The sequence below is a fragment of the Carassius auratus genome, chromosome 27, assembly GCF_003368295.1.
Source record: "Carassius auratus strain Wakin chromosome 27, ASM336829v1, whole genome shotgun sequence".
Taxonomy (NCBI): Eukaryota; Metazoa; Chordata; class Actinopteri; order Cypriniformes; family Cyprinidae; genus Carassius; species Carassius auratus.
In genome coordinates, this window is record NC_039269.1 from 11,118,125 (window position 1) to 11,139,357 (window position 21,233).

At 35.5% G+C, this 21,233-nt stretch overlaps 5 gene segments (V, D, J or C); all 5 read right to left on the minus strand.

Moving 5' to 3' along the window:
* Positions 1-2,703: 2,703 nt before the first annotated feature.
* Positions 2,704-3,576, minus strand: LOC113046313 (T cell receptor alpha variable 8-3-like). The segment is given in 4 exon segments: positions 2,704-2,756; positions 2,842-2,853; positions 3,024-3,365; positions 3,458-3,576. Coding segments are annotated over 4 exon segments (456 nt in total).
* A 235-nt stretch (positions 3,577-3,811) lies between these two features.
* LOC113045456 (T cell receptor alpha variable 38-1-like) lies at positions 3,812-4,588 on the minus strand. The segment is given in 2 exon segments: positions 3,812-4,255; positions 4,367-4,588. Coding segments are annotated over 2 exon segments (393 nt in total).
* Positions 4,589-16,234: 11,646 nt separating this feature from the next.
* Positions 16,235-16,943, minus strand: LOC113045458 (T cell receptor alpha variable 38-1-like). The segment is given in 2 exon segments: positions 16,235-16,664; positions 16,774-16,943. Coding segments are annotated over 2 exon segments (393 nt in total).
* Positions 16,944-18,104: 1,161 nt separating this feature from the next.
* On the minus strand, positions 18,105-18,606 carry LOC113046314 (T cell receptor alpha variable 19-like). The segment is given in 2 exon segments: positions 18,105-18,454; positions 18,547-18,606. Coding segments are annotated over 2 exon segments (399 nt in total).
* Positions 18,607-19,588: 982 nt separating this feature from the next.
* LOC113046315 (T cell receptor alpha variable 26-2-like) lies at positions 19,589-20,218 on the minus strand. The segment is given in 2 exon segments: positions 19,589-19,941; positions 20,051-20,218. Coding segments are annotated over 2 exon segments (393 nt in total).
* Positions 20,219-21,233: the final 1,015 nt, after the last annotated feature.

Consider the following 21,233-nt stretch of genomic DNA (forward strand, 5'->3'; position numbering starts at 1 on the left):
CGCTGAAAATACTATCCCGATCCACTCCGTCAAGGTGCAGTATAATGCACTTGAATGATTTGCTTAATTTTTAAATGATATGTTTCACTCTGTTTTGACTTGACTACAAAGACTACATTTTAACAATTCTACACTTCATTAAAATGTATGTGATCATTTAACCATTATCATGTAATATTGTATTTATCTTGTTTATCATGGGTCACATAATATGCTGCCAGATCTTAGCCTGATTTGGGCCACATATCACTGGACTGATCTGGGACACACTTCTCCCATCAACAATCGGCCCTCATGTTGTTTGCCGGATCCCCACCATGCCGTCATTGCCATACATGGCCCAGCTCTGGCTGAAAGGGTACATGCCATTGCGGACAGGAGGCCAGCAGTGCCACCTTGAGGCTACATGTTGGCCAAGTCCATTTGCTATGTGGGGAGCCAGAGCACCTGACATCTTGGCAAATTTAAAAGTGCTGCCTAATGCTAAACATAAATACAGTAAGATTGTTATTCATGGCAGTGCTAATGATGTTCGACTTCGCCAGCTGGAGATCACTAAAAATAACATTAAAAAGGTGTGTGAACTTGCAAGCACGATGTCGGACACTTTAATATGCTCTGGTCCCCTCCCTGCTTACCGTGGTGATGAGATACATAGCAGATTGTCATCACTCAATGGCTGGATGTCTAAGTGGTGCCTTCAGTATAACATCGGTTTCATAGACAACTGGACAAGCATTTGGGGCAGACCTGACCTGTTTAAAAGAGATGGTCTTCATCCTTCCTGGGGTGGCTCCGCTCTTCTCTCTAGAAATATGGCACATAGTCTTAGAGTTTATACTTGAGTAACTGGGGCCCAGGTCAGGAAGCAGACAGACCGGCTAAACCGACCATCTGCTAGCACATAGAGACACTTTCACCTAGATATCACACTATAGAGACATCCAAACCAATATAAGAGTAACAATTTAATTGAAGTTCAACAAATAAAAAACATGCAATACGGATAAACAAATGATAAAGCTTGGCTTATTAAATATCAGATCCCTTTCTCCGAAAGCACTTTTTGTAAATAATATGTTCACTGATAATAATCTAGATGTGCTCTGTTTGACAGAAACCTGGCTAAAACCTGATGATTACATTATTTTAAATGAGTCCACCCCCAAGATTACTGTTAGAAACATGAGCCGCGTCCAAAAGTCAAAGTAGATAACTATATTATTATATTAGACAATAAGAGTATGTTATATTTAAAAAGATTTGCACTAGCTTTTGCCTCAAAAGCACAAGAAGCATGATGTTTAAATAATTTTGATGCAGTTTAGCTTCCTCTCTGTGCACAAAACTTTACAGTGGTGATGATGGCACATACCTCTAATTAAAGTATTTTAATGTATTTATAATTTAAATTAATTAATTTAAGGCTATAGTCTCATAACATGGAAATATTATGTAATAAAATCTGAATAATATGTCATTTTTCTTTGTAGAGTTACATTTATTTCTTTTATGATTAAGTTTAAATTTTCAGTATAATTTTCACAATATAAATGTATAACAATGTTAAAAGCTAATGTTGTAGTACGATGTTTTCTCTTTATAGGATTTGAAACAGCAGTAACTCCATGTGTATGGAATTACATTTGGTTCAATAAAAATGAACGTAACTTTATAAAACTGAACGTAACATTTTCAGAAACATTCAAAAATATGCCATCACGAAAAGAAAAACACGATTCAAATAGGCTTCATTCTTTGTTAAGGTTTTTCAAAGATTTGTTTTCACTAATCATGGATTCTAAATGCATTGCCACAGATTTCGATATTTGAAGTGCCTTTTAAATTTGTTTTCATCGTGTATTTCTTCTTTTGTAATGGCATATTTTTGATCAGACTGCCGAGCATCTTTTACAGTGTCATACGTGAGTACAGTAAATTCAGGTTTTGAGCTTCCATACTGACGGTACCAGTGGAGATAATCTGTACGTCCGGAAGCAGTAAAACTGCAGGATAATGTAACGCTTGAATCCTCCTCATGAACAACATGTGTTTGATCTGGTTTGATGACATTTCCAAGGACAATCGCTAAACATGAAAAAAAAAACTTTTTTTTTTTTTACTTTTTAGATAAATGTTTGATTAAACTTGTTAACAATAAAGAAATATAATTAAATGCATGCAAATGAATACACATACCAGCTGAGACACAGAACAGAATGACTGAATGAAGATCCATTGTTCAAGTGTTCACTCTGAGAAGAGTCAGACTGAATCGATTCATCCACAGTCTCTGTCAGACACAAGATCATATGAACACTGAGTCCCTCCTCCCTCATATTATTTATAACTCAGTTGAAAAGTGCAGGAGAGAAGAAAGATCTAATCACCTGAACAATTGTTACAACTGTATTATTAATATGTGAACTTTATTTAGGAATATGATTGAAAACAGTTATTGTTATAATTATTGTAAAAAATGATGACTGTTTTAGCTGTTTTAGTTCAAATGATATTGGACAGTAATGAGGGAAGTGGTTTACTGTTTTAAATTTCAGAAACATTTTCAATGTCATTTTGGGCCTGATCTCCTAACAGTGTAGCATCATGTGAAACACATTTATCTCTCCATCATTGTTAAATTCTAATTCTAATTTGGTAAATCTTTAAAACAAAATCAGATGAAACACATACTTGTTTACATCATGTATCATAATCCAGTTGTTCACATCTTTGCAAGACAATTATGCACAGACCTTAAATAAAAAAATAATAACACGTTTAATTAAAATGAAGTTGAATTTATGCAATTAAATATAATAAATATCAATGTAATGTTACATTGCTGTGACCCTACAGAGGATAAATTTTATAATGGATAATAGTTAAATTTTAAATAATAAATACATTTTAAAAGGATAATATTGATTTCATGATTAGTTCATTTGACTATTATGATTTTATTATAGCTTTACATTTCAGAAATGTGTATTGTAAAGAAACAGTCATGTGCATGTTTATGCCTATGTGTTTTTGTATGTGGTTTGACTTGAGTTTTCTCACTGTGGGCTTCAGAGCACAGAAGTACACAGCAGAGTCAGACACATGTAGGTTCTTGATTGTCAGCGGAACTGAATCTGATGAATGTTTAGAGTGAAATCTCTCCTGGAACTCAGTGCCATTGTCTCCTCCATATTTGCTTCTCCTCAGGATGTATTTAGGAAAGTCATTCGCTCTCTGGATGTACCAGAATAAATCTTCTTGTGCTGAATCTGTTTTATATTTACACTGTAATGTTACTGATCTTCCTTCAGCTTCAGTCACATGTTTGTCTGGCTGATCAACTGTGTCCTCTGATCTGCACTCTGTAAAGATTTAAGAAGATTTAATGTACAATGCAATACAACATATAATCAACTTACATGAATATACAACTTTATTAAATGAGAATTCATACCAAGAATGAATATTGTGAAGAGAAATATATTCATCAACCTGTGTGGCATGACTGTGTCTATGTTGAAGAAAAATCTGTAAATGTAATGAATGAGTAAGTCTTGAATCTGGTATTATAATGACGATCCAAGGAGGAGCTTGTGGAGAAATATAAATACTGCTGTATTCTCAAGTTAAATAGTCAATATCTACTGCCCTCTTCTGGTTCACTGCAAGTATGGCAACTGCAAATCTCATACACCTTCATGCAAATGAGTTATTTTATTTTCTGCACAGTAGAATTTTTCTAAAGTGACCAGTCTATTAGAGGACAGTATTATATGGATTTGCTGTAATTCACATTTCATAATGCCACACAATTTTTATACTGTAAAAAAAAAAAACCTGGCCTTTTGACTAACTTTAGAATCTTATTGTCATGTTTTGATCATGTTTGCATTTTTCTCTCATTGTAACAGGTTTTTGTACAGTGTTCTTGTGTTTCCTGTCACTGTGGGCGCCAGAGCACAGTAGTACAGAGCAGAGTCTGATACAGCAGCAGAGGAGATCTTCAGATCCACACGTTCACTTTTTGGAATATTAACAGAGAATCTTGAATCTACATCAGACTGCCGAGCATCTTTTGCTTTGCTGTAGGTGAGTACAAGAAATTCAGGTTTTGATCTTCCGTACTGACGGTACCAGTGGAGATAATCTGAAGCTCCGGATGCAGTGAAATTACAGGATAATGTAACATTTGAACCTTCCTCAGCAAAAACATCTGTTTTGTTTGGTTTAATGACATTTCCAAAGACAGCAGCTGAAAAAGAAGAGGCACATTTGTAATTTTTGTGAGATTTTTTTTTAATAGTACTTATTTTTAACAACAACAAAAAAATATATAATAATAATTAACCAAATAAATACACACCTGCTGAGGCACAGAACAGAATAGCTGAATGAAGATTCATTGTACATGTGTTCACTCTGAGAAGAGTCAAGCTGAATCGATTCAACCGCAGTCTCTGTCAGATACGAGATCATATGAACACTGAGTCCCTCCTCTCTGAGCCACATTATGATGAACTTGACATCAGATCCAGTCACATGACCTAATGTTACAGCTGTATGATTACAGAACAAATAAACCAAATTTGATTTGTCATCCTTATTTAAGAACATTGAATGGGTAGGATTTATTTGTAAAAAGCTTGGAAACAATTCTCGCTCAGAAATATTTAAAGGGTTAGTTCCCCCATAAATGAAAATGATGTCATTAATAACCCTCACGTCGATTCAAACCTGTAAGACCTCCGTTCATCTTTGGAACAAAATTTAAGTTATTTTAGATTTGGTCCAAGAGCTTACTGTCCCTCCATTGAAGTTGTGTGAAGGGTATACTGTCCATGTCCAGAAAGGTAAGAAAAACATCTTCAAAGTAGTCCATGTGACAACAGAGTTGTTGAAGCATCGAAAATTCATTTTGTTCCAAAAATAACAAAAATTAGGACTTTATTCAGCATTGTCTTCTCTTCCCGGTCTATTGTGACCCGGAGGAGAAGACCCAGAAGATAAATATTTTAAGAGTTTTTTTTATTTTTTTTATTAATTCTGATGGGTATGACTTACAGCTTAGGAAAATTTTAAAATCATTACCTCAGACAATCAGAATATTTTCTCAAAGAGCAATAAAAAAAATAAAATACAAAAAAAAAAAAAAAAGATTGAAAAAACTGTTCAAAATCTCCAAAGCTGGTTTAATAATACACTCATTACTTAGTTGGGGCTCCTTTTGTATGAATTACTACTTCGATGCAGTGTGGCATGGAGGCGATCAGCCTGTGGCACTGCGGCAGAGTTATTGAATTTGAGGTTTCTTTGATAGCGGCCTTCAGCTCCCCTGCATTGTTTGTCAGATATTACTTATCTTTCTCTTCACAATACCCCATAGATTCTTTGAGAGGTTCAGTTCAGGCGAGTTGGCTGGCCAATCAAGCACAGTAATATCATGGTCAGCAAACAAGGCCTGCTGCAAAATGAAATCAGCATCTCCATAAAGCTTGTCAGCAGATGGAAGCATAAAGTGCTCCAAAATCTCCTGGTAGATGGATACATTGACTTTGGACTTGATATGGATTCTGTGCCTCTTCTGATGACTCTGACTTCAGTCCACTCCTTGTGAAGCTCTCAAGGTCTTGAATGGGCTTTTTCAGACAATCGTCCCAAGGCTGTGGTCATCCCTGTTGCTTGTGCCCCTTTTTCTTACCACACGTTTTCCTTCCAGTCAACTTTCTGTGAATATATTTTAATACAGCACTCTGAGAACAGCCAGACCTTTTAGCAATGACCTTTTGTGGCTTACCCATCTTGTGGAGGTTGTTGATTATTGTCTTTTAGACAACTATAAAGTCAGTAGTCTTTCTCATAATTGTGGTTGCATGTACTAAACTAGCTTAAGAGGTACTCAGTATTTATACTCAAAATTAATCAAACTAATCAAACTCATAAAAAATTTAATATTGCATTTTATGTTTTTTCCTAAGCTTTAAGTTGTAACCATCAGAATTAAAACAAAACAAAAAAATCATTTGTGCGCAGTGAATGTAAAATATAATATCTTTTCTATGATATTAAATATTTTTGAGATGCACCTGTAATAATATGGTCTATGACTGAGCTGGTGATTTTTCTGGACTGAAAAAAAATTACTGCTGAACAACTTGACCCACCACCCCTGGAAAGACGATTCTACTTCACACAGCCTTGAATAAAGAAAAGAAATAACTAAATTATATTGAAATCATTTCATTAAATCACAAAATAAATATAATAATGACTATTATAATGTGATGTAACATAATGTAAGCTACCATATTATCAAATGTAAAATTCAACAACTACTGCCCTCTTCTGGTTCACTGCAAGTACTACTTCTTGCAATTAAAATAAAAAAATCTGAATGACAGGATATTCTAAAGTGAGTGATAATGGCACTATAGGGACTTGATGTAATTCATCTTTTATGCGGCCCAAAAAAATTACATTCACATTTTTGTTTTATGTTTTGATTGTTTATGCATTAGATTAATTACAATTGCATATTGGCTACATTTCACTATCTTTGTGTTCCTCTCTTTTGTTTCTTATTGTAACAGGTTTTTGTAGAGAGCTGATATGTTTCCTGTCAGTGTGGGCTTCAGAGCACAGTAATACAGAGCAGAGTCTGATACAGCAGCAGAGGAGATCTCCAGATCCACACGTTCGCTTTTTGGAATGTTAACAGAGAACCTCGGATCTACATCAGACCGCTGAACATCATTTGCTTTGCTGTAGATGAGTACAATAAATTCAGGTTTTGATCTTCCGTACTGACGGTACCAGTGGAGATAATCTGAAGCTCCGGATGCAGTGAAACTACAGGATAATTTAACCCTTGAACCCTCCTCAGCAAAAACATCTGTTTTGTTTGGTTTAATGACATTTCCAAAGACAGCAGCTGAAAAAGAAGTTTTGCATTTTTGTGAGATGTTTTTAATATAGGCTAACTCATTTTCAACAACAATAAAATATATATAAGATATATATATATATAATAACCAAATAACATACCAGCTGAGGTGAATAGAATAACTGAATAAAGATCCATTGTACATGTGTTCACTCTGGGAAGAGTCAAGCTGAACCGGTTCAGCCACAGTCTCCGTCAGACACAAGATCATATGAACACTCCTCTCTCAGCCACATTATGATGAATTTGACATCAGATCCAGTCACATGACCTACCGTTAAAAGTGGTTACCAGTAAATAAATAAATTAACCAAATTAGATTTTAATTAGTTAACCAAATATCATCCTTTTTTAGGATTATGACCATGTGAGAATATGATTATTGTAATATGTTCCTGCATTTTTTTCTATTTCTTCCATTGCAGTCACGTTTTCAATGTTATGTTATGTTATCCTTTTGTTTATGTTGGAAGACAGTTCATCTACAAACATGGCCTTAAAAAAAAAAAAAACCACTATTACAAAATTATACTGAAATCATCAAGTTACATTAACTCATGCAATCAATATAATAATGATTGCATGATCAATATTAGTTCATGATTGACTGCTAGATTCATTTTGATTTTAACACAGTTTTTAAACTATAAATATGTTTATCTTAAAGAAACAGTCACATACATGTTTATGTCTCTGTATTTGTATATGTGGTTTGACCTGAGTTTTTTCATTCTGAGCCTCAGAGCACAGAAGTACACAGCAGAGTCAGACACACGCACATCCTGGATTGTAAGTGGAACTGAATCTGAGGATAGTTTAGAGTGAAATCTCTCCTGAAGCTGAGCGTCATTATCTGCTCCTACCTATTTGTCTCTCTTCAGTATGCATAGGAATGTCATTTGCTCTCTGGATGTACGAGAAGAGGTATGGTTGAGTTGAGGTTGTTGTATATGTACAATTTAATGCCACTGATTTTGCTTCAACTGCAGTCACTTATTTCTCTGTCTGATCAACTTTGTCTTCTGATCTGCACTCTGTAAGGATTTAAGACTATCGGATGTAGTAATGATTATGGTGCGTATCATAAAATCCATATCCACAAACAGTCAATACAAATGAGTTATCTAACTGCTTAAAATGTGTAGAAATACATACCAAGAATGAATAGAGCAAATAGAAATATATTCCTGGACCACTTCATGATCTGTTTCAAGCAATGAAGTCAAAATAAATAAGACCTGTTTCCTTTCACAATAGTATTGGACTCTGAGGAGAAGCTTGAAAGTTAAAGAAACCAGTTCCTGAAGAAAGTTTGAGAACACTGCCGCATTGTGGCGTATTGTGATTGAAACGTAAGCCTTATTTTCCTTTTGTATGAATCTACTGGAATTAACAATTTTATAATGCTGTTTTCAGTTTGCATTATCATTATCTAGAATCTTTATCTTACTATCACTCTCTGTTGTTTAAAATGATAAAATATAACTTAATTCCCACCATATTTCTGATATTATCGATCAATCTAATCTGATTAATTTGATCATTCACTTTTATTTTAAATACGTGAGTTCAGTGCACATGCATCGCGTTAGCACTTGTTAACTTGTCATTAGCGTCTTCATTCGTACCTATCACTGTTTTCTTTTCTCCTTTCCTCTCCAGTTTTTCAGAAGTTCATCAAACAACTGTGGTAAGAATATTTCATCAAACACGGTGAGTAGTGGCTTCTCCTGCTATTGTTATTTGCACCTCTTGCCACATGTACAGTTTGTGATAAATGCAGGGAAATAGTTAGGCTGACAGAGAAGATTTCAGAATTAGAGACATACATTCAAACTTTAATTGAGGACAGTAAGAATGTGAGGGCTCTAGATACGGCTTTGGATGCGTCTAGCTCAGGGTTTCTTGTACATTGTTCGGTTCCGGCAGCAGAGCCCCTGCAGCAGGGCAACTGGTTGACAGTGAAGCGGCATAGTCACGGGTCAAAACACTGCTCTTCTGTTCCGATCAAAACATTAAACAGGTTCTCCCCACTCAGTGATGCACCCACTGAGAAACCTGATGGAAGTGCTCCAGAGAGACCAGCCACCATAGTCAAATGTTTACCAGGACCCTCATAGCAAATTTCTTCTGGCCCAGATCCGGACCACACAATGACTTTTCCTTCGGCCTAAGTACCGCAGAGAATGATGGCCCGGAAGTGGCCCAGAACTGGATTAAAGACTCAGGCCACACATGGGCCAAAACTGGCCAGAATCTCAGCCAGTTGATCTGGGCCAAAACAGGTTTTTATTATTGGTGCCAATTCTCAGCCTTAAGTCAACCAGAATCCCCAAATCTGAGCCACACCTGAGCCTTATATAGCCCAGACCCAACCCAGACATCAATCAGTGTCGGCCCAGATCCGGCCCGATTGGATTTCACGCGGGCCAGATGTGGGCCGGATCTGGGCCAACACTATATTGCTGTCTGGGAATTTTAATATTTCATATTATTACCTTGTATATTACTATGATCGCAATTATTCATTTTCTGACATGCTTTAATGTAGGCACACACTATGCCAATAAAGTACATTAAACTGAATAGAAAATCAGGCTTAAAACCCACACATCATTTAAAAAAAAAAAAACGTATTGCATTGGTTTTTCTATTTATTTTTATAAAGAACAAATCAACAAATAAAGAGTGTATAAAGTATACAGTCCATAAGAGAAATCTAACAAAGATAAACACATGCAACTTAATCATAATAATTTATTACAGATGTGACAAGGAGCAGTACCACAGTAGTCCAAATGACGATGCATTGCAGTTGCAGTCCACTCGGGCAGAATATAATAGTAGGGCGAGGAGAAGGGCATAATTTAATTTTTTAAACGCTGAAAATACTATCCCAATCCACTCCGTCAAGGTGCAGTATAATGCACTTGAATGATTTGCTTAATTTTTAAATGATATGTTTCATTCTGTTTTGACGTGACTACAAAGACTACATTTTAACAATTCTACACTTCATTAAAATGTATGTGATCATTTAACCATTATCATGTAATATTGTATTTATCTTGTTTATCATGGGTCACATAATATGCTGCCAGATCTTAGCCTGATTTGGGCCACATATCACTAGACTGATCTGGGACACACTTCTCCCATCAACAATCGGCCCTCATGTTGTTTGCTGGATCCCCGCCATGCCGTCATTGCCATACATGGCCCAGCTCTGGCTGAAAGGGTACATGCCATTGCGGACAGGAGGCCAGCAGTGCCACCTTGAGGCTACATGTTGGCCAAGTCCATTTGCTATGTGGGGAGCCAGAGCACCTGACATCTTGGCAAATTTAAAAGTGCTGCCTAATGCTAAACATAAATACAGTAAGATTGTTATTCATGGCAGTGCTAATGATGTTCGACTTCGCCAGCTGGAGATCACTAAAAATAACATTAAAAAGGTGTGTGAACTTGCAAGCACGATGTCGGACACTTTAATATGCTCTGGTCCCCTCCCTGCTTACCGTGGTGATGAGATACATAGCAGATTGTCATCAATCAATGGCTGGATGTCTAAGTGGTGCCTTCAGTATAACATCGGTTTCATAGACAATTGGACAAGCATTTGGGGCAGACCTGACCTGTTTAAAAGAGATGGTCTTCATCCCTCCTGGGGTGGCTCCGCTCTTCTCTCTAGAAATATGGCACATAGTCTTAGAGTTTATACTTGAGTAACTGGGGCCCAGGTCAGGAAGCAGACAGACTGGCTAAACCGACCGTCTGCTAGCACATAGAGACACTTTCACCTAGATATCACACTATAGAGACATCCAAACCAATTTAAGAGTAACAATTTAATTGAAGTTCAACAAATAAAAAACATGCAATATGGATAAACAAATGATAAAGCTTGGCTTATTAAATAACAGATCCCTTTCTCCGAAAGCACTTTTTGTAAATAATATGATCACTGATAATAATCTAGATGTGCTCTGTTTGACAGAAACCTGGCTAAAACCTGATGATTACATTATTTTAAATGAGTCCACCCCGAAGATTACTGTTAGAAACATGAGCCGCGTCCAAAAGTCAAAGTTGGAGGTGTTGCTTCAATTTATAACAATGTCAGGTGCTATAAACAATTTATTCTGTTTTCATGATTTCTCAGAGGGCAGGCTTCAAGTATAACTCATTTGAAGTAATGGTGCTTCATATAACATTATCCAGAGAAACAAATGTTAATGATAAATCCCCTATGATGTTTGTACTGGCTACTGTATACAGGTCACCAGGGCACCATACAGACTTTATTAAAGAGATTGCTGATTTTACATTTTGCTGAGTTAGTGCTGGCTGCAGATAAAGTTTTAATAGTTGGTGATTTTAATATCCATGTTGATAATGAAAAAGATGCATTGGGGTCAGCATTTATAGATATTCTGAACTCTGTTGGGGTTAGACAACACGTCACAGGACCTACTCATTGTCGAAATCACACTCTAGATTTGATACTGTCACATGGAATTGATGTTGATTGTGTTGAAATTATGCAGCCAAGTGATGATATCTCAGATCATTTAGTTTTGTGCAAACTTCATATAGCCAAAATTTAAAATTCTACTTCTTGTTACAAGTATGGTAGAACCATCACTTCTGCAAAAGACTGCTTCGTAATCTTCCTGATGTATCCGAATTCCTAAGCATATCCAAAAACTCAGAACAACTTGATGATGTAACAGAAACTATGGACTCTTTCTTTTGCTCCTTTACGCTTAAGGAAGGTTAAGAAAAAACAGTCTGACACCATAGTATAATGAGCACACTCGCACCCTAAAGAGAGCAGCCCGGAAAATGGAGTGCAGCTGGAGAAAAACAAGACTAGAGGTATTTTGTATTGCTTGGCGGGAAAAGTAACCTATCCTACAGAAAAGCATTAAAAACTGCTTTATCTGATTACTTTTCTTCTCTTTTAGAAGAAAACAAACATAGCCCCAGGTATTTATTCAATACAGTGGCTAAATTAACGAAAAATAAAGCACCAACAAGTGTTGACATTTCCCAACACCACAGCAGTAATGACTTTATGAACTACGTTACTTATAAAATCGATACTATTAGAGATAAAATTGTAACCATTCAGCCATCAGATAAAGTATCACATCTGAAAGTGCACTATAGATCCCCTGAGGAACAGTTCCATTCATTCTCTACTATAGGAGAGGAAGAATTTGATTAACTTGTTAAATCATCTAAACCAACTACATTTATGTTAGACCCTATTACATCTGAGCTCCTAAAAGAGGTGCTCCCAGAAGTCATTGATCTTCTTCTGACTATTACTAATTCCTCATTGTCATTAGGATATGTCCCAAAAACCTTCAAACTGGCTGTTATTAAGCCTCTCATCAAAAAACCACAACTTGACCCCAAAGAACTAGTTAATTGTAGACCAATCTCGAATCTCCTTTTTCTGTCCAAGATACTAGGAAAAAGTTGGTATCCTCACAATATTCCTTCTTAGGGAAAAATGGTATCTGTGAGGATTTCCAGTAAAGATTAAGACCGCATCATAGTACTAAAACTGCTCTCCTTAGAGTTACAAATGATCTGCTCTTATCATCTGATTGTGGTTCTATTTCTCTATTAGTGTTATTGGATCTTAGTGCTGCTTTCGACACTATTGACCACAACTTTTTTTTTCATAGACTAGAACACTTTGTTGGCATTTATGGAAGTGCATTAGCATGGATTAAATCGTACTTATATGATGGCCATCAATTCGTAGCAGTGAATGAAGAGGTATCATATCGATCACAAGTGCAGTATGGAATACCTCAAGGCTCAGTACTTGGGCAGCTACTCTTCATGCTTTACATGTTACCCTTGGGAGATATCATCAGGAAACATGATGTTAGCTTTCACTGTTATGCTGATGATACTCAGCTTTATATTTCTTCGCGGCACGGTGAAACACACCAATTTGAAAAACTAATGGAATGCATAGTCGATATAAAAAAACTGGATGACAAGTAATTTCTTACTGATAAATTCTGAAAAAACAGAGGTGTTGATTATAGGACCTAAAAACTCTGCATGTAATAACCTAGAACACTGTCTAAGACTTGAATGCTGTTTCACTAAAGTGCATAACTGTTTCACTAAAGTGCTCTTGTGGTCCGGTTAGCCCCATCCCGTGATTTCTGCCGAGGGTGGGGATGTGCAATATGAAGATTTTTGGTCGTGAATGATAAAAATGTCTCCATGATCTGCTTTTGAAGAAATATCGTTGTATCGTGCAGCTCACATTATATTAGCTGCTGCCTAGATCTAGCAGTGCGGAATCAATCTAGCCTACTATCCAACGCGACATCTGTTAGCATCAGTGTTAACTCAGTGGTAGAGTTACTCTCTCACAGGACACTGCACTTATTAACAATCAAGTATATTTTTTGCATCTTCTTTAAAGCCTTACGGTTAAACGTTTCATTCATGTGCTGTTCTGACGAGTGATTTTTCAATTGACAAAGATTTTTATATTCGCCCACTTTGGCCTAGTTATCTGCCAATCTTTTTTATATTTTCTTACCTTGAAAGGCTTTGTCTTTATAATGGGCAAATTAGTTTGGCTGTAATGCTCAAACAGCTTGCAAAATAGAAAAAGCAGAGGTGCAACAAGCAGAGGTGCAACAAACCCATACACCAAAACCAACAACCCAACCCCCCAAAAAAAGTAATTCTTAGATTACATGACCATATAAAAGTGGTTTACATGTGGAACATGACATCTGGACATGTTAATGCTACTTTTATTAAGTTTCTAATTTACATTTTATGCCTTGCAACAAATATCTTATTCTGTCTAACACAGGTGTGACCACATATTTTGTTATTTGAGGCTATATAGATTGTGGTTTTGATTGTGGTTTTCACTAGACTGGTTCAAAGTAAAAAGAGCTTTATGTTTTTGTACGACATGTCTCATGTTTTGTATCACTGGGCTCCTACTCTAAGAGCACAGTAATAGAGAGCTGAATCTGACAGAGTTACACTGTTAATAGTGAGTTCAGTGGATGTGCGTGATGTAGTCGATTGAAACCGCTGATCAGATGTGCGTTCACCACTCGCTGACCGAGCATTTTTGTATAATAAGAATATTGGTTCTCTGTTGGGATACTGTCTGTACCAGTAAAGCCAAACAAATTCACTACTTGTACTATATGAGCAGCTCAGCTTGACAGGTTCTGTTTCTTTACAATTTTTTTCTGTCCCTTTATCTGGATCAATGCTGTCTCCAGCCACCAATCCTGTGAACAATAAGCACATAGAACCAAAATAATAATAAACATAATAAAAAAATAAAAAATATATATTATTTCAAATACAATTTCCTTTATTTATGTGGAAAAATAAACAATCATTCAACTAAATCATTTAGCATTTGGGGTTTTATGTTATAGAAAAGTTCATATTCATCAGTTACTCAGTATATATACCTGTTCCCACAATGAGTATAAGTAGAAAGCATCTGTCCATGTTCAGTCAGATCAGTTCAGTTCTCTGTTGAGTCTCTCAGTGCTCTGAGCTGTAAGTCACTGCAGATCTGTCAGAAACACACACAGGAACTTCCTGGTTTATAAAGGCATGGCTTAAATTCTTGATGTTCTTGCATTTTTCACTGTAGTTTCCACTCATTTCTCATGAACATGGAAATCACTTATAGCTTCTTTCTCTCTGTCTTAATCTCTATCTCTGTGTTTCTATCTTGTCTCTTAATGTAACAGGTTTCTGTTCTCTCCATCAGTGTTCTAATTAGGTAATTCTTTAAAACAAAATCAGATGAAAAACATACGTGTTAACATCATGTTTCATAATCCAGTTTTTTCACATGCTTGAAAGACAATTATACTGTGCATGTTTATGCCTATGTGTTTTTGTATGTGGTTTGATTTGAGTTTTCTCACTGTGGTCTTCAGAGCACAGAAGTACACAGCAGAGTCAGACACATGTAGGTTCTTGATTGTCAGCGGAACTGAATCTGGTGAATGTTTAGAGTGAAATCTCTCCTGAAACTCAGTGCCATTGTCTCCTCCATATTTGCTTCTCCTCAGGATGTATTTAGGAAAGTCATTCGCTCTCTGGATGTACCAGAATAAATCTTCTTGTGTTGAATCTGTTTTAAATTTACACTGTAATGTTACTGATCTTCCTTCAGTTTCAGTCACATGTTTGTCTGGCTGATCAACTGTGTCCTCTGATCTGCACTCTGTAAAGATTTAAGAATATTTAATGTACAATACAATACAACATATAAACACCTTATATGAATATACAGCTGTATTAAATGAGAATTCATACCAATAATTAATATTGTGAAGAGAAATATATTCGTCAACATGTGTGGCATGACTGTGTCTATGTTGAAGAAAAATCAGTAAATATAATGAAGGAGTGAGTCTTGAATTTGGTATTATAATGACGATCCAAGGAGGAGCTTGTGGAGAAATATACAGTAAAAGATGCTGTATTGTTTAATGAAATATTGAACACATACTGCCCTCTTCTGGTTCACTGCAAGTATGGCATAACTGAAATTCTGCAATCTCATACACATTCATGCAAATAAAGTTTTTTTAATTTTTTGAATGGTAGATTATTCAATTAAAGAACTGTATAGTATTGTTACGACCCTGTCTAGGGTTAGGATGCAACTGAAATCAACAATCAAAGACCCTTTATACATTTATTTACAGAACCACAGATTAAAAGCACAACTTCAGGGGTGAGTAAAGGCCAAAACAACAAACAAACACCAAGCCAGCTCCTAACAGAAAAGACTAAATTCCCTAAAAAAAGAAAAACTAATAAAAATACAATATGCTACCTTAACTCCCTATCTAATGAAAAACAGGAGAAAACATTTTTGCAAAAGAAAATGGCACTCATTCTCCACAGCTTCCAAGTGTAGAAGCTACGGTAAATTGCAATTGGATACTTTAGAAATTTTACAAAATGGAAAATGAAATTGGCAACACCTTATCAACTCAAAACCCAAATCCACACTGCACACAATAGGCAGATCAACAGGAAAGCTAAGATCATCAGCACCGCCAACACAGAACAACACATATACAATGGAACAACAGGAAATCACAAGTTGAGCAGAGCCCCTTCCTCAGGCACAGCAGATCCTTTTATTGCTGCTCACTGGTCTCATTAGCACCAATCAGATCTGGAGATCACTTTGGTAGGATCCAACCCTGTGAAAAAGAGAGAGAGAGGACCAGCAAAGCCTTGGCCTTTTGACTAAATTCAGAATCTTTGTTTCATGTTTTGATAATTTTTGCATTATTAATATCATGTTTCTCTCTTGTCTCTCATTGTAACAGGTTTTTGTACAGTGTTCTTGTGTTTCCTGTCACTGTGGGCGCCAGAGCACAGTAGTACAGAGCAGAGTCTGATACAGCAGCAGAGGAGATCTCCAGATCCACACGTTCACTTTTTGGAATGTTAACAGAGAACCTTGAATCTATCTTAGACACATCAGCTTTGTTTGCTTTGCTGTAGGTGAGTACAATAAATTCAGGTTTTGATCTTCCGTACTGACGGTACCAGTGGAGATAATCTGAATTTACAGATGCAGTGAAATTACAGGATAATGTAACATTTGAACCTTCTTCAGCTAAAACATCTCTTTTGTTTGGTTTAATGACATTCCCAAAGACAGAAGCTGAAAAAGTAGAGGGATATTGGTCATTTTTATGAGATGTTTTTCATATACATAATTTTTAACAATAAAAATCTACATTTATATAATAATAATTATCCAGATAACATACCAGCTAAGGCACAAAACAGAATGACTGAATGAAGATCCATTGTACATGTGTTCACTCTGAGAAGAGTCAAGCTGAATCGATTCAACCTCAGTCTCTGTCAGATACGAGATCATATGAACACTGAGTCCCTCCTCTCTGAGCCACATTATGATGAATTTGACATCAGATCCAGTCACATGACCTAATGCTACATCTTTATGATTACAGAACAAATAAACCAAATTTGATCTGCCATCCTTATTTAAGGATTTGACCTAATAATAATGGGACTATTTTAATGATATTGACCTGCATTTGAGGGGGTGCATCATCATTAACTGAAAAGTTTTTGTTTTAAATTATGATATTTTGTGTTAGTTTTTCCTCCATTATGTTATTTTGGGATTTACTCACTAAAGTGTACAATTTTTTTTTTTTACAATTTATCTGTCTATCAGCGTTAAGCATAAATAATATGTTATCCAACTGTCCATTTTGGAAGACAATTCTACTTCACACAGCCTTAAATCAAGAAAAGACTGTTTAAAATTTAATTGAAATAATTCAATTACACTAAATTCTGCAATCAATATAATAATGATCGCATAATCACTATTGTTATTCACTTTAGTTTATTATTGTCTTTGTCATTATGATTTATTATGGTTTTAAAATATTCAAAATGTAATTTTTTTATTATTATTTTAAATAAGCAGTCATATACATGACATCTGGACAAAATGTTAATTATTTTTTCCTGAAGATCCTCATTTATATTTGTGCCTTACAACAAATGCCTAATTCTGTCTTACACAGGTGTGAACACATATTTTATTAAACTCAGAGCTGGAGAGATTGTGATTTTGATTTTGGTTTTCACTAGATATTTTCAAAGTGAAAAGAACTTCAGGTTTTTGTAAATGTTTCATGTTTTGTATCACTGGGCTCCTACTCTTAGAGCACAATAATAGTGAGCTGAATCTGATAGATGGAGATCAGTAATAGTGAGTTCAGTGGATGTACGAGATGTAGTCGACTGAAATTGACGATCTGAGGTGTGTTAATCAGAACTTTGTGATCAGGCACCTTTGAGTAATAAATATTGTGGTTTTCTGTTGGGATTCTGTCCGTACCAGTAAAGCACAACAGATTCATTACTGGTACAGTATAAACACCTCAATTTGACAGGTTTTTTTTTCTGTTCCTTTATCTGGCTCAATGTTGTCTCTTTAATTGATATATTATTACACTTTTTATATTAGAGTGTTGTGCATAAAATGAGTACTCAAAATCAAAGGCAACATTTCATATTCTAAACAGAAGCACAAGTTAAATAATTTCTTGGCTGAGATTCAGCTCATGTGTTTTTGTATGTGGTTTGACTTGAGTTTTCTCACTGTGGGCCTCAGAGCACAGAAGTACACAGCAGAGTCAGGCACACGCACATCTTTGATTGTCAGTGGAACTGAATTTGATGACACTTTAGAGTCAAATCTCTTCTGGAACTGAGCATCATTATCTTCTTCTCCATATCTGTTTCTCCTCAGGATGTATTTAGGAAAGTCATTCGCTCTCTGGATGTACCAGAATAAATCTTCTTGTGCTGAATCTGTTTTATATTTACACTGTAATGTTACTGATCTTCCTTCAGCTTCAGTCACATGTTTGTCTGGCTGATCAACTGTGTCCTCTGATCTGCACTCTGTAAAAATTTAAGAAGATTTAATGTACAATACAATACAACAAATAATCAACTTATATGAATATGCAGATGCCTTAAATGAGAATTCATACCAAGAATGAATATTGTGAAGAGAAATATATTCCTCAATCTGTGCGGCATGACTGTGTCTGTCGAAGTACTAATAAATCTGTTAATATGACAGTTTGGTTTTTGGTTTTTAAATGATGATCCAAGGAGGAGCTTGTGAAGATCCATAAAAGCTGCTGTGCTGTTGAGTGTAATATTGAGCACATACTGCCCTCTTCTGGTTAACTACAAGGATATTGTATAAGTGGTATCTCAAGTTTAAGTCGAGCCAAGTTTACTGTTATTTTACTACATGTTGAGGCAAACAAAAGTACAAAATATTGTGCCTCACAGACCACAGTGTCACATACAATGTACAGACAGTATTTGAACAGAGACCTGCAGTAAACTTGACTTGACTTAAACATAGTTATGTACAGGAGGCAATGTTACTCTTTTCAGTTTTCAAGCGCAAAATTTGCCGACACACACTAAGAATCTGAATTGAATAGTTTAAGATTATAGATTATTGCCATCTTCTGAAATTGTTTTTACTAGATTAAAAAAAAAAGTGTTTGCTTTTTTTAGCAGACTTGATTCAAACTGGCACAGGTGACAACATATTTTATTACACACATCATGTACAGATCATGTAAATACACTTTTGTTTGTTTCCACTCCATAAATAATGTGCCTGTTCCCACAATGAGTATCAGTATAAAGCATCTGTCCATGTTCAGTCAGATCAGTTCAGTTCTCTGTTGAGTCTCTCAGTGCTCTGAGCTGTAAGTCACTGCAGATCTGTCAGAAACACACACAGGAACTTCCTGCTTTATAAAGGCATGGCTTAAATTCTTCATGTCTTTGCATTTATCATTTTCATTTCTGATTGATGAAAATTTGAAGATTTATTATTTATTATAGCTATTTCTCTTTCTAGCTATTTTTATATAAAATGTAATGAGAATTTAGAACAAGCAGGAAATACATGTTAATCTTAGAGTATATACTTTGAGATAGAGTTTATCATTTGAGATAATTTAACCTTTATTTGCTATATATCTTGCTGTATTTTTCTCCTGTCCCTCATTGTAACAGGTTTTTGTACAGTGTTCCTGTGTTTCCTGTCACTGTGGGCTGCAGAGCACAGTAGTACACAGCAGAGTCTGATACAGCAGCAGAGAAGATCTCCAGATCCACACGATCACTTTCTGGAATATTAACAGAGAATCTCGAATCTATCTTAGAAACCTCAGCTTTGTTTGCTTTGCTGTAGATGAGTACAAGAAATTCAGGTTTTGATCTTCCGTACTGACGGTACCAGTGGAGATAATCTGAACCTCCAGATGCAGTGAAATTACAGGATAATGTAACATTTGAACCTTCCTCAGCAAAAACATCTGTTTTGTTTGGTTTAATGACATTCCCAAAGACAGAAGCTGAAAAAGAAGAGGGATGTTGGTCATTTTTATGAGATGTTTTTCCTATAAATAATTTTTAACAATAAAAATCTACATTTACATAATAACAATTATCCAGATAACATACCAGCTAAGGCACAGAACAGAATGACTGAATGAAGATCCATTGTACATGTGTTCACTCTGAGAAGAGTCAAGCTGAATCGATTCAACCTCAGTCTCTGTCAGATACGAGATCATATGAACACTGAGTCCCTCCTCTCTGAGCCACATTATGATGAATTTGACATCAGATCCAGTCACATGACCTAATGTTACAGCTGTATGATTACAGAACAAATAAACCAAATTTGATCTGCCATCCTTATTTAAGATGAGAATGAGAGAATGGAACTATTGTAATATGTTCATGCTTTTGAGGGAATGTAACATCATTAACTGGAAATGTTTGGTCAAAAAGGGTTGTTGTTTTAAATGAGGTAAATTATTTAGTGTTTTTCTTCCAGTCACATTTTGAATGTTATTTTGGGCTTGACTGACAATAGAGTGTCATAATTTGAAACAATTACATTAAATCATGATAATAATGATTGCTGTCTCCATAATTTAGATTTTATTATAGTGATCAAGCACCTCTGAGTAATAAATACTGTGGTTCTCTGTTGGGATACTGCTTGTTGAATCTGAAAAATGTTTGGATACATATTTAAACACACACACACACACACACACACACACACATTTGTTTGTAAATGTTAATTTTCCAACCAGGTCATTTTTTTCACCCCAATATGATGTCTGACCCATAGTGTTGTCTTATAATAATAAAACGTTACAGCCTTACATTTAAATAAAATTCAAGGTAATTTCTTATTTTTCTTAGAAATTTAAAATCTATTTCCATGTGTGAGTAATAAAGAGAAAACAGTTTTTGAAAGTTAAGCTAACACAATCAGTTCTGTGGGAGATTAAATATCACTAAGGAATATTGACATTCTGCCCACATTTAAAAAGTTACAGAAGTTACAGACATTTCTACATCAGAAAGAGGAAAACAATAGAGAAATAACTATGAAAAAACAACAATAAATGAATGGATGATTGAGCAACCAGTTAAGATATAATAATCCATTCATTTACATTTAGAAAAAGTTACAACAGTCAGAACTGATGAAATGATGAAGGTTTTTGTCTGAGTGTTGAGTGTGTTTCAGTCATTGTGGGCCTCAGTACACAGCACTGAAGCACAGTCAGACACACGCGGATACTTGATTATCAGAGGAACAGATTTTGAAGATGTGTCGATATGT